Raw genomic sequence first — 13,806 nt, forward strand, 5'->3', positions numbered from 1 at the left:
TAGGTATGTTTTCTAATTAAGGATCCAGGGGCCCTTGGAGAAATGGCTAGTTCAGGACTGGGGCTGGGAGAATGGAAGATGAGTCTGGAATATCTCTTAAGAGTATACTTATCTTGATGAGCAGTGAGAAGTATATAGAATTGTTGAGCCATTAAATTGTACACCTGAAACTAATATAACACTGTGTGTTAATTAGACTTAAATAAGAAAAAGAAAAAAATGGGATTTTATATAGTCTCAAAGTATCCCCCTATAGAGTACCAAAATCCTTGTTGATTACAAAGGGAAAAATAGTAACTTTACAGGGGAGGAGCCTGACAGATACCTCCTTACTAGGAGATGAGAGTTATCTTTAGTCAGTAGTGGGACAGTTGAAACTTTGTGCCACCTGATAGGATGCAGTGAGAAGTACCACTTCTAGGATAGTCCTGCCAAGGATGCATGACTTAAGTCTAATCATGCAGGAACACACACACACACACACACACACACACAAACTCCTAAGTTGAGGGATGCTCTATAAAGTAATTGGCCTGTAATCTTCAAGTGTCAAAATCATAAAGGTCAAGAGAAGGCTGAAAAGTGGTTCCAAATTGGAAGAGGCTAAACAAAACATGGCAGCTAAATGTGTGTCTGGTGATTCTGATTTGGATCCTTTCTCTGTAAAGGACATTGTTGTGACATTTGGTGAAACTCGATCAGCCTCCGAGGACTAGAGGCAGTAATGCATCAGTGTTAATTTCCTGATTTTGAAGGCTGAGTTTTCGAGACTATAGGAAATACATACTGAAGCAACATTCATAAACTTTGTAGTCTCAGGACCCCTTTACAGCTCTTAAAATACTGAGGACTCCAAAGAGCTTTGGTTTATGTGTGATACAGCTGTGAATGTTAATTATCTTAGAAATTCAAACTGACTAATTAAAAAAATTTATTTAATTCATGTAAGAATAACAGTAAACCCATCGCATGTTCATATAACATTTTTTTGGCAGGAAAAACAACTATAGGTTCTGAAACAAAACAAATTCAGTGACAAGAGTGGCGGTTTCCATTTTTGCAAATCTATTTAATATCTGGCATGGTAGAAGACAGTTACATTTGCATATCTGCTTCTGCGTTTAGTCTGCTGTGATGTTATTTTGGTTGAAGTAGAAGAAAATCTGGCTTTACATGGTAGTGTAGTTGGAAAATAGCAAGTGATTTGATTTGAATGGCCTCCTCAGGTAATTGTGGATATTCTTCTTTGATACTACATCAAAACGCCATAAGGGGAGATTTCTTAAAAGTTAGTTGCACTATGGAATGGGAAAATGTGTCAATGGATTTTCGTACTCAGTTACATTAAAATCCATTTGTCCACCTCGCACTTTGCACATGCTTTTTGTGCGTTAAGATTTTGTTAACTGTGTGCCTTGGTCATCAGACAGTATTGTTTCCTGAGTTTTGCAGATCTCACAAATGTTAAAATGGCAAGCCCCGCCATCATGGTTATTAATATCACTCCAATCTTATCAGAAAAATCTTTTCTCTCAAGCACATGAAAGTAGCTGCAAGCATTCCAAAACTCTGATACCTACTTTAAAAGCTCAAATTTTCAGGTCATGATCTTAAGGTCCCGGGATCGAGCCCCTCATCGCACGCAGGGAGCCTGCTCCCCGTCAGGCCCCCTCCCCCCGCTTTAAAAGCTCAAATTTTCTTCTGGACAATGAATACTGTTGGTTGTTTTTCTTAAAATGAGAGACTCCATTTTAAAAAATATGTCTGCTAGGGACGCCTGGGTGGCTCGGTTGGTTGGGCGGCTGCCTTCGGCTCGGGTCGTGGTCCCAGCATCCTGGGATCGAGTCCCACATGGGACTCTTGCTCAGCAGGGAGCCTGCTTCTCCCTCTGCCTCTGCCTGCCATTCTGTCTGCCTGTGCTCGCTCTCTCCCCCCCTCTCTCTCTGATAAATAAATAAAATCTTTAAAAATATATATATATGTCTGCTAAATATGAAGAAGCATGGTTTTTGTGCCCATTGTTCTTTCAAGTCAAAGGGCGCAGTGTGGGAACAGGGCCTAATGCCGCTTACATGACTCGGTTTCACGGATGTTTCTCCTCAGGACACCTGTCCTATTAGGTGCACAGAGAAAGTGCTTTATGCATACTTCCCATTGCCACACAGCACATGAAAAAGATGTGTCCTCAAGGGTACAATCATTAATAGAATTAATGATTTTACTGCTTCTTCAAGGGACATTTTTAAGTCAAAATGACTTGTTTTTCACTGCAAGTCTGTGAAGGATATAGTTAGGTGCTGCTGCTTGAATTCATGTTAAGGTTTTTACCTGCCATGCAGATAATGGTCATCTGAGTAATTTTGACTCTCAGCGACCCTCAAAGTCATGGACCACGCTTTGCACTGAAGTATTTATGGCTGATGGATGACATCTTGTTAGCAGCTGACTCTGACATCATTCAGGAAAGAAAGTTCCTTGTAGAGTATTTGCAACTTTTCTTTGCTTGACATTACTTCACAATTAAAAAACAAATGAATAAATAATGGCCTTTTAAATATTGAAAACTAAAATTTATGGGAATAATCATTTGCACGTTTCAGCAATATACCAGTAAGTTCTTATGGAGATTAAATGATGTAATGTCACTTCGTAGAGTTCTTGGCATCTAGTTGATGCTCAGTGTCTTGCTGATGCTCAGTAATCAATGACCGTAATACTCCTGTTCAGTTGGTAGAATGTTAGCTGCAACTGTATGTGTTTTTTTACTTTGTACCTCTGGGTTCTTCAGGGCACCTTAGAGTCAGGATGATTTGCATCAAGTTCTTATTCTTAGTTCTAAGAGTGCAGGAGAAAGAGACTCTAAATCAGTCATTCTTTTGCTTTTATTTTCGTTTGATATGTGAAAGCTATGCTCTTTTAACAATTTAAATGAAGAGGGCTTTTTTTTTGTGCGTGTTGAACAGAAAGATGGTTCTACTCTTGGCAAAATGTTGTTAAACTATATTTATCTTCAAAGTGTTAATTGCCATAAAGTAAATATTCATTTCAATAGCTGATATTTTAAATTTTATGGTAATTTTTTCAAAAGTTCCTCTTTTTTTTTTTTTTAAAGAAATAAAAGCAAGTGTTAAGCTTCCTTTTTCTAAATACCAAAATGAGAGACCCAGATCTTGAAAAGAATACTTTTTTCCTGTGGCAGGATTTCACAAAACCACAACAGAATCTTGTGAGAACAAAGTGACAGGTTAAAATAAAAACTGGTTGCTTAAAAAAAAAAAAAAAAAGTAGCTCAATCAGAATTTTTAGAAGGTACCATGTGATATTTGACTTCTAATTAATTTTAGTTCTCTTTCGTTTTGAAAGATAAAGGGAGGAATATATGGATGTTTTTAAAAAAAATGTATCTTTTGCTTGCCAACTTGGTTTTTAGTTCATGATAATCCTGTCTGTAAAACTGGTCAACTCTGGGCCAAATCTCAGTGGTAGTAATTTCATTTTTTTAAGCCAACAAAGAGAGGGAAGCGAGCTACCTCAAGAAAAAACTCACTTTACTAAAAAAAATAGCAAACTTTTTTGGGTGATTTTATTTTTAAAAAATTTTTAAAGATTTTATTGATTTATTTGAGAGACAGAAAGAGAAATTGGGAGAGACCACAAACAGCAGGGTGGGGAGAGGGAGAAGCAGGCTCCCCACTGAGCAGGGAGCTAGATGTGGGGCTCAATCCCAGGACCTCAGGATCATGACCTGAGCTCAAGGCTGATGCTTAACTGACTGAGCCACCCAAGAGTCCCCTTCTTCTTCTTCTTTTTTTTTTTTAAAGAATTTTTTATGATTTTAAAAAACACTGAGATGTAAGTATACGAACATTGCCTCAGACGTAAAACTGTGAAGACTCTTGTGGCTCTAAGATATGATAGTTTATTTACCAGATTTCTAAACCAAAAGGATAAAACCATTGTGTCCTCTTCCCTAACGCAGTGTATCTAATCAGACCCTAACTCAGAAGAGTCTCCTAGCCTGCCTGCCTCTCTCCTTGGGGCCCTCCTTCCTCATGGCACTAGAGCAGAAGCTGCTGGGTTTTGTCCTTTTTGCCCACCATTTTTCATAACAGGCCGTGTGTCCTTTCTTCTGCCACTAGCATTTTTTCCTAAAGTACAAGTGTGATCTTACACTTTCCAGTGGAGTAGCCTCATTATAGGGCTGCCGTCATAGGTGTGTGGCCTCTGCATTCCCACTTAGAAGGTCCCATACTTAGTTTGATGCTCTGCTGTGGTCATCTTGAAATTCATAATAATTTTTGAACAAGGGACCCCACTTTTTTTTTTTTTTTAAAGATTTTATTTATTTGACAGACAGAGATCACAAGTAGCCAGAGAGGCAGGCAGATAGAGAGTGAGAGAAGGAAGCAGGCTCCCTGCTGAGCAGAGAGCCCGATGTGGGACTCTATCCCAGGACCCTGAGATCATGACCTGAGCCGAAGGCAGTGGCTTAACCCACTGAGCCACCCAGGGGCCCCACTTTTTATTTTGTTTGCATAGGCCTTGCCAATTATGTCTCTAGTCCTATTTATTATCTTGGCCCATAAAACCTCTGCCAGCTTCCTGCTACAGAATACTTTCTGTCCCGTCCTCCCTGTGCACTATATACTCTATCCACAGGAATTCTTAGAACATGATTTTCCTTTCCCCCACTTTCTGCCTCTGCTTACTTCTCCCCCTTCTCGGCATGGCCAATTTCCTACACAAGGACTCCACACAAATGTCACCTCCTATTTAAAATCCCACTCTGCAGGTGTGAGTTGCTTTCTCTTTGCACTTTTCGTTCATATAAATGAGCAACAGTTGGGTTCATGCAGATCTCCTTCACCAAAATATGACCTCTTTAAGAATATCTGCTGTTCCACTCAGGTTGAAATCTGATAGGCGTGCACGATTCAGGGGGTACTTTTCGAATTTACTTAGTCAAAACATAGATACTGAACTCCTAAAGTGGAATCAGGGCCTATTGGGCTCTGAGTGTGTGGTGGCAGAGGAAGACCCAGACATGGACACTCCTCTCGTAGCTGACAGTTTAGAGAGTGAGATGCTTTGTTTGGTTTGCAAATGCCTGTGCCCCCCAGTAAATGAATGAGTGTACGCTGAGGCTTTCGGGTCTTAGTTTAGGATGGGAAATCTGCCTTCATGAAAAGTGGTGCTGGCGGGGTAGGCACCCGGAAAACCAGAAAATCTTGCATTTGGAAGCTGCCCTCGCTTCGTTTTGTGACATTAAGGAGAAGGCTGGGTTGTCAGCAGAGTTCTCGGGTTCTTTCATCAAATCCGAGACATCAGTGATCATGAAACAATGAGGTAGCTTGTAAGCATTAAGAAAGAAAAGTCACCGGTTAAACTGGCATGGCATCAAGTGTATGGCATCCTGATTTCAGAGACAAAAAAGTGAGTAAAAATGTGCCTTTTGGAACCAATAAAACAGAGTAATTCAAAGGTTAATTACAGGCAGATTGAGTCAAAGAAATCCTTGGACACAAAAGGCATTTCTAAAAATAGCATAACATGACCATTGATTCCATGAATAATATAGTAATAAAGAAGTCACTTTTTAGAGTAGAGTTGGATGTGCTTATGCAGCTGATGCAAAGAGGAAAGAGTGAATGGTGCAGAAAATTCGTGTGGCAGCCTGCGCTGTTGAGGACAGAAACAACTGTATGTGATGTGGTCCTCTTTTAGATGCTGACAGGTCTACGGAAAGCAAACATTTGTGTAAGACTTGACAGCTGCCTTCATACATTCTCACATACTCACAAGAACTCTGTAGGGTGGGCATTATTTCTTGCAGTAAGGGGATTCCTGCAGGTGAAAAGGCTTGAGTGAAGGGCCCTCAGCCAACAAGTGGCTGAGTTGACAGCCACGTCCAGGGTGTCTAATTGCATCCCACGCTTTTTTGAACAAACTATGTTTGGGTCAGCTCAGGCTGCTGTAACAAAATGACATGGTCCACCTATCTTAAAGAAGACACATTTATTTCTCACAGTTCTGCAGGCTGGGAAGTCCCCGATCAGGGTTCTGGCAGATTCAGTTCCTGGTGAGGGCCCCTGTTAGATGGCTGCCTTCACACTGATGAGAAGATGGCCTTTCGTTGGTGCATGCCTGTGAGGAGAGAGCTCTCTCTGTCTTCTTCTCAAGAGGACAATAATTCCATCAGGAGAACCTCATCCTCCTGACCTCATCAGAACCTAGTTACCTCCCCATGGTTCCGCCTCCTGATACCATTGCTTGGGGGGGTCGGGCTTCAACACATGAATTTGGAGGGACACAAACACTCTGCTTATTACATCATATTAATGACATCATCTTGGAATCTTTAGTAATGTTAGGAATACCTTTTGCATTTTTTCTCACCTCAGAACATAAAAATCAGATGTTTCCATTAGCAGACTTTTGTTATGTTTTGATAATTTATTCCCCAAGTTTAGAAAATAAACATTCTTACTTGAAAATTTTTTCGAAAGTGACTTGCCCACCTGAACTCAGTGTTGAACTCAGGCTTTCAAAAGAAAAGAATCTATTCATGTGCTCTCAATAGAACAAATTCACATTGTATATGGTTTTTATTTATTTCAGTTGTTGTTCTAGTTAAATAGCCTGTAATGAACAAAATATAATAACCTTGGCTTAAAATAAAGAAATAGTTGGTTTGGGATGGAGTCCTGGTGATAGTATTAATGGATTTTTTTTTTTTTTTTGACTGGAAGTGGGTCTCTTCATATGAGATTAAAATGATCATGAGAGTGTTTTCAAGGGCAATGAAAAAAAGAAATGGACCATTATTTGTGTAGCATCTCTGATAATTATAATTAAATGGGTCTTTAAAAATGGAGTCAGATGAATTATTCCCTTCTAGGGCACAATCACCGTTTCTCCATAGCTACACAAGGGAGGCTTTCTCCGTGGAGAGGTATCTCACCCTGAGGGGTGGGGTGGAGGGAGATGGTAAGATCTCAGGCCCAAAAAGGAAAACAGCAAAAGGAGGGAAGTAGAGGGAATTTAGTTAGGGGACATTTTGTTCTTTGCTTTCCCCTTAAAATTAGAGAAAGTACAAAAGACTCATTGTGCTTTTTACGTTTGTAAATACTCTAAAACATTTTATGTGAAAACAGAGGGGTTTTTGAAACATGCAAGATATTTTTATGGTTCTGAATTGCGTTTAATGAATTTAGATTTTAAAAGCCAAAATTGGTAGGTGTTGAGTATAGTGCCATTTCCCCAAGAGTCGCTCCTCTCCCCTAATTATCTTTTTCAGGACTGGGGTTAGGGAGAGTGGTCCTTGACTAAAATTATCTTCAACCTTCATCTCTGTGTCCTGTGTTAAGCTCCTAGAGTACTTTATTCACAAGACTGGATGGTTTTCTACAACTCTAAAATGTTTCCGCCTCTATGAGAATGATAGTCCAACCCATGCAGGGCAGATCGAGGGACTGAGATGTTTCTCAGTTTATCTTAATACTTTCAAATGCCTAATAGTAAGAACTTTATGTTTTTATGCCTCATAATGGACGTCTATTACCAGCACATAGTTTTATTTCTATAAGAAAGAGTTTAAGAAGTTACTGAGAAGATGATTTTAATAAATTGGCTGTGTCAGCCTTGATGTATTTACTCACTCAGCAGACATTTGAGTGAGGCCTCAGCAGGCCTTGTGCTGGGTGCTGGATATACAAAGATGACAGAGAATGATCTGTGTTTGTTAGGAAATGGACTGTTGGCATAATATATTATGAGTTTACTAAGGATATATAGAAGGTCTCTAGGAACATAGCTTAGAGAGTAAGTAAGTAGTTTTATGTTGGAGGAAATGGGAATCCTGAAAAGACAGTCCACAGGGCTGGTGACATAACTTGAATCTTAAATGATGAAATTTATAATATGGAAAAGATGGGGAAGAGTGAAATGTAGTAAGAATTTCATAATGGATAGCACCTGGAACTTAAGGGGAAAAGCAGATTGTTTATTTGGAACAGATGTAGGGACAAAGGAGAATTAATATTTTTTTGTTTTATTAATAGAAAAATTATTAATGGTGCATGAGTTTATGTACATTAGGTCTCTTCTCTAACATTCTCAGGCCCCCCCTTCCCCTAGGCACCAAGACGAAAAATGAGGAGTCTTCCTAAGACTTAAACAATTATTCTTAGGGGAAGACTGTTAAAGTTAAGAGATGTCAATTTTTTGAGCAAAATAAAAATAATGATGATGGCCAGACCTAGAAGTATGTTAAACAAAAGGCTACTCTGAATATGTTTCAGAATATTTGTAGGCATGAACCTAAAGGTGTGTAAGTTTTAATACTGAGAGGTGTTAGCAACATCTTGAGGCTACTTATAAGTGCAGTCTCTTCTCTGTCCTTTCAATATTTGACCTTGAACTGATTTATAATCCTCTAAGTAAAAATCAGCCATGTAACTGGAGGAGCAGGACATCCATACTTGGAAGTGGTGGAGTGTCTTGGAGCTGGGAGGGTATTCGGTGTTATTAGCTCTATAGTTATAAATAATATTTCTTCCTCTTATTCTGCTATTGTAGTTGGGTAGCTTTCAGTGGACTAGTAGATACAAAGGAATAATGGTATCATCTCAGCTATTTCTTAGCTGTGTTCCCTTCAAGCCAGAGCTGATTATCTGCCTCCATTTCTGGTGAGTTGGCTGCCATGAACAGCTCATACCACTCATCAGCTCTTTGCTTCTTAGGTTTTGGTCTTTGCCACTAGGTCGGGAAACAGTGGGCCAAGGCCATCTCAGAATCACTTCAGTCTGCAAAAAGGGAGGAGGGCACAATTGTATTTGGCCACAATTGTAAATAGCAGGATGCCAGCCTATTCAATTTCAAATACCAAGCGGTTTGACGGTAGGAATAATCAACAGTGTTGAGTATCTTTGCAAAATGGTATGTAACGTTCTAATAACAGCATCCTTTAGTTCTTTACTTTCTTAAAGAATTTACAACCACAAGATTTTACCCTGAGACACTGAGTAAATGGTGAGCCTGGAGGGAATGCTACATTGTCATCCTTCATAAATTTAATTGAAATGTTTAATGTAACCCCAGTGAAAACAGACTAAACAAGTAAGGATAACCAATAAACTTTTGAAAGAATAATAATGAAGAAAATTGCACCACTAGAAATATTAAAACTTGTCTTAAAGCTAGAATAATTATAACCAGGGCATGATGAAAGTACAGAAAATAGGATAGTGAATAGACCATAATTTGGAATCAGAAACTGGCAGGTACAAGCTGTCCAATGGCTTTATACTCCCACCTCGGTCAGTCATTGGATGTGGATGTTATGGGAGAGGCAGGATCTGGGTCCGGGCAGCTCTCTGAAACCGAGGCAGTCCCCAAAGGGCCTGGTACCTGAACTCTGTCTGCGGATGACGCTCTTGCAGCTGGGGCAACCAGAATTTCCTCGAAGGGACATTTGAGGGGCTGTGTCTTTCCATAGGAATACCCAAATTCATTGTTTGTCTTTATCCTACACTTACAGTATATTTTATTTATTTAATTACAGCTGTCATGCCTTGTGCCTTTGTGGTGGGTAAGGATCAGAGTACTCAAAAGTAACCTCTCTAAGTCTTTGATCAAGTTCTTATTCTTCCCCATCAGTGGGTTGTTGCTGAGTGGTGTGGACTTATGGTGGTCTTAAGAAGAGCCAGGGTTTAGGGAGAGGGGGAAGGTGGCAATGAAAGCTGTATTATGGGTATCTCCTTGTGTTCCAGGTGCTTTGATACATCCTAAAATTAGAGGATGTTTTTTCGTCGTTCGTCTGCTTTGGCTTCTGCTGGCAGGGTCAGGTGAGGGCTGGTGGTTATGGGGAAGGAGGAGATGCCTGGATTTATTTCCTCAGTTCCCTAAAGAAGCCAGTTACCTCCCATCTCAGCTTTTTGGAACACTCATCAGAATTCTCTCCTAATTGCCTGGACCCAGAGAGTGAAGTATGTCCTGTCCTGTTCTTCTGTACATGGTCTCACTCAACTTGGTGATGGTAGTGGGGAAAGTACTCGGAATTCGTGAAGCCCAGCTATGGACCAGGTCTCCTAATTCTGGGAAAGGAAATGTGAGGGGAGTTTGCTGGACTCTCTGGGGGAAGTTTTCCTCACTCTATAAAAGGGAAATATAAGAGGTTGTCCTATTTCTGCCATTGCACATTGCCATCTGTATGGGATACTTGGAAGGGCACTGGCCCTCATGAAACCAGGATGGGGAGCCAGCCTAACGGAATAAGAGAGGAGGGAGGAAAGACCCTGGATCCTTTGTGATACTGTTGAACAACTGAATAAAATAGACCCAAGCTCTTGTCATCACAAAGCTTGATTCTGGTGGAGGCAGATAACAAATGCGCATGTGTTATTAAGAAGATGGTTAAGTGCCATGGAATGAAATAAAGCCGGGGCTGGGGGGTGGGGGCAAGGCATGCATGCTATGGAGGAGTAGAAAGCTTCCCTGAGGAGGTAACATTTGTGTTAAGACCCAACAGAAACAAGGGATACGGAAGAGCATTACAGGCGGAGGGAACAGTAAGTGCAAAAGCCCTGAATGTGTTTGGGGGTTATTCTGAGTTTAAAGAATTGCTCAAGGGGCATCTGGGTGGCTTAGTTGTTAAGCATTGGACTCTTGATTTGGGCTTGGGTCATGCTCTCAAGGGTCCTGGGGTTGAGCCCTGCAAAGGGCTCTGCTTTCAGCGGGGAGTCTACTTATCCCTCTTCCTCTCCTCCTTCCCCACACCCCCCATAACGTGTGCACATGCTCCCTCTCTCTCAAATAAATAAAATCTTAAAAAAAGAGAGAGAGAATGCTCAGGGCCTGTATGGCTAGAGCCCGGGACAGTGAGAAGAGTAGGGAGGTGGAGGTCAGTTCAGAGTGCTATTAGGCCATTGCCACAGACTGTGACTCTTACCAAAGCCAGCTGGAGCTCTGAGAGTGTGTGAGGGGCTTGGGGAGGTGATCAGACAGTCCTACATTGCAGAAGCAGCAGCTCGTGCTGGAGGCAGTGGCAAAAAGGTAGAAAAGCAGTGTTAACTGAACTAGGACATGATTCAGGGCAATCCAGGAGCAAGTTAAAAATTGGATTTATTTTGAAGAGCTTGCATCAGTAGCCATTTTGCTTATCCAAATGTGAGTACAAAGAGAAGCTTACTTGGGGGTTCTTACTAAATAAAATGACATTCTTTCCAAAAGGGCCTCTGAATATGTTTAGCAGCCTATCTATACAAGACTCTACATTATAAGTACCTCCACCAAATCCTGTGAGATTTAAAAGAGTAAATCTGATTCAGGAGTTGTGAGGTGGCTTTTATTACTAGAGAGAATTTTCTTAAAGTCAATCTATAGCACTTGTGTGGAAGCATACTTTGTTTATCTCAAGATATATAGATAAATTTATCTCATTTCATTCCTGAATGAAGTTTTACATTTAATAAAAGGTATCCTTCAGCCTTTTGATTTGGGTCTTTTTTTTCCTTGAGAATCTGTGGCTCTAATAAGGGCAGTGTTCTCTACTTACTGGTGGTAAATCCTGGGAAGCATTTATAGTAAGACCTGTTGGATGAGCTATTGTGAAGTGACAGCCTAGTCTGTGGCTCCCCATTACATGAACACATACAGTAACTCATTTATTATGGAATTGTAGGTGTGTGTTTCTAAGATTTTATTTATTTATCTGAGAGAGCGTGAGTGTAAGAGAGGAGAGAAGGAAGAGGGCGGGACGGGGAGGGAGAGGGAGAAGCAGACTCCCTGCTGAGTGGGGCAGCCTGACGTAGGGCCTGATCTTTGGATGCTGGGATCGTGACCTGAGCCAAAGGCACATGGAGTCTCCTAGGCACCCCAACACCAGATACGGAATTTTCTAGGTTACATATTCTCCTCTCCAGTTAATTCATGGATTCCTACCTCAGGTCAGTTCTTCTCACTAAGACTAAGAACCAGAACTCTTGTGAACCAGCTCGGTTGTAGGCAGAACTCCTTTTAGATCAAGAACGGTAGCGTCCTATATGGAGTAACATTCCATACTCTGAGATGAGCCAACATCGACTTTGAATGAAGAAAAATTTATTTTTTGGAAGCAGGATTTTTAAATTAATTCTTTTGAATTCTCATCAAGTTCCAAAGAGTAAACATTTTTAGCCACCTGAACTGCACTAGGTGAAGTAAGTGTGGGGTTAGTGGAGGAGAGAGGAGACTTAACATTTATGGAGTGCCTTCTGTATACCACCAGATAATATTTGAGCCTTGGATCATGGGTTGGGTAGCATTACTTTCATTTTCATTTTCAGAGGATGCTGAGGCTCTTGGAGGATATGTGACTATTACTCAGTTATTTAGCAAATAGATATGAAAATAAAATTGGTACCCGTGACTGGAAGACCTCACAGTTCATGCCTTCTCAAATGCGCTCACGAAAGAGAGTGAAAGTAACATTTGACATTACATCAATAAGTTGGTTTCTTCAGAGTCCCGTTTCTCAATGTGTGATTTCTATTAGCTCTGTGTGTACTTCCGTCGTCCTGAGCACAGCAGAACAACGAGGTCTGTCTTCTGTCACTTTGTAGCTCTGTTCACTGTGCATTTTTTGTGGGTGTTTTTAATGTGGTGACCATTAACTATTAACCAAGGCGTTAAATTCCATGATGATCATATTCATTTTCTTTCCATTTTAATAAGATGGATTTTTATTTATCACTGTTTAAAACATTTTGCAACATAAACACTTCTGTCTGAAATTATGAAGTATCACTTTGTAATTAAAAGTCACAAAATCAGTGATATTTAAAGAGTATATAACATTATGGTATGAAACATGTATTATTATTTGTACCTAAGGGTCTAAAAAGGAGTCATTATTGATTTATAGAAGGAGAACTGATTAAGGAACATTCAGCCAGCTCCAGAACAACATTGGAATTTTTATTGTGGGATTATTGTGTTGACTCTGTATCATCTCTTAGATGGTCTCATGATTGCTTAACATGATTCTGGTCTAAATTTCATATCAGACTGGGACGGGGGGAAGAGTTTGAATAGGTGGTGTCATAAAGTGCTCTAATCTTAATTGCCATGCTATAATTTTCCTTCTCTCTATTTATGTTTTTTTCTCTAGGAGAAAAATTCAAGGTGGAAACAAGAACCATTGCTGTTGACTTTGCATCAGAAGATATTTATGATAAAATTAAAACAAGCTTGGCAGGTCTTAAAATTGGTGTTTTAGGTTTGTATCTTTGCCACATTTATAGCTTCATCTTGCACTTTCTTATTTCACTTTTACTATGACTGTATGCTTTCTTTTTAGATCTTAGGTATCCAGTCAGTAAAATGAGTAGTGAGAAGAAAATTGTCTTTTTATTACAATTGATTGTGAGATGACATTATATACATTTGGGTCTTTGTTTTTAGTTGTGTTTTAATGACTTTTTACAGTTTTGGTTATTTTCTCTGTCTGCTTTATTTTCTGTCTCTCATTCTCTTTTGTATAGATGTATGTATTTTTAAAGATTTGTTTATTTGAGAGACAGAGAGAGGAAGAGCATGTGCATGCATGTGTGGGAGAGGGGCCGAGGTAGAGGGAGAGAATCTCAAGCAGAACTTCCCACAGAGCTCAGAGCACGATGGAGGGCTCGGTCCTGGGACCCTGAGATCATGACCTGAGCCAAAATCAAGAGCCGGCTGCTTAACTGACTGTGTCACCCAAGTGCCCCTCTTTTGTGTATATTTAGATATGGTTATAACATAATAATTATTTAAGGTGGGTGATGCTGACCC

At 40.1% G+C, this 13,806-nt stretch overlaps 1 protein-coding gene across 1 annotated transcript in view; it reads left to right on the forward strand.

The window, feature by feature from the left end:
- The window catches only part of LOC132008350 (very-long-chain 3-oxoacyl-CoA reductase), a 160,672-nt gene that overhangs the window by 87,180 nt on the left and 59,686 nt on the right, over positions 1-13,806 (forward strand). Inside the window, exon 4 of the mRNA XM_059386869.1 lies at positions 13,148-13,255. Within this exon, the coding sequence (XP_059242852.1) occupies positions 13,148-13,255 (108 nt within the window). The remainder of the gene's footprint in view (positions 1-13,147; positions 13,256-13,806) is intronic.

The sequence above is a fragment of the Mustela nigripes genome, unplaced genomic scaffold (assembly GCF_022355385.1).
Source record: "Mustela nigripes isolate SB6536 unplaced genomic scaffold, MUSNIG.SB6536 HiC_scaffold_148, whole genome shotgun sequence".
Taxonomy (NCBI): Eukaryota; Metazoa; Chordata; class Mammalia; order Carnivora; family Mustelidae; genus Mustela; species Mustela nigripes.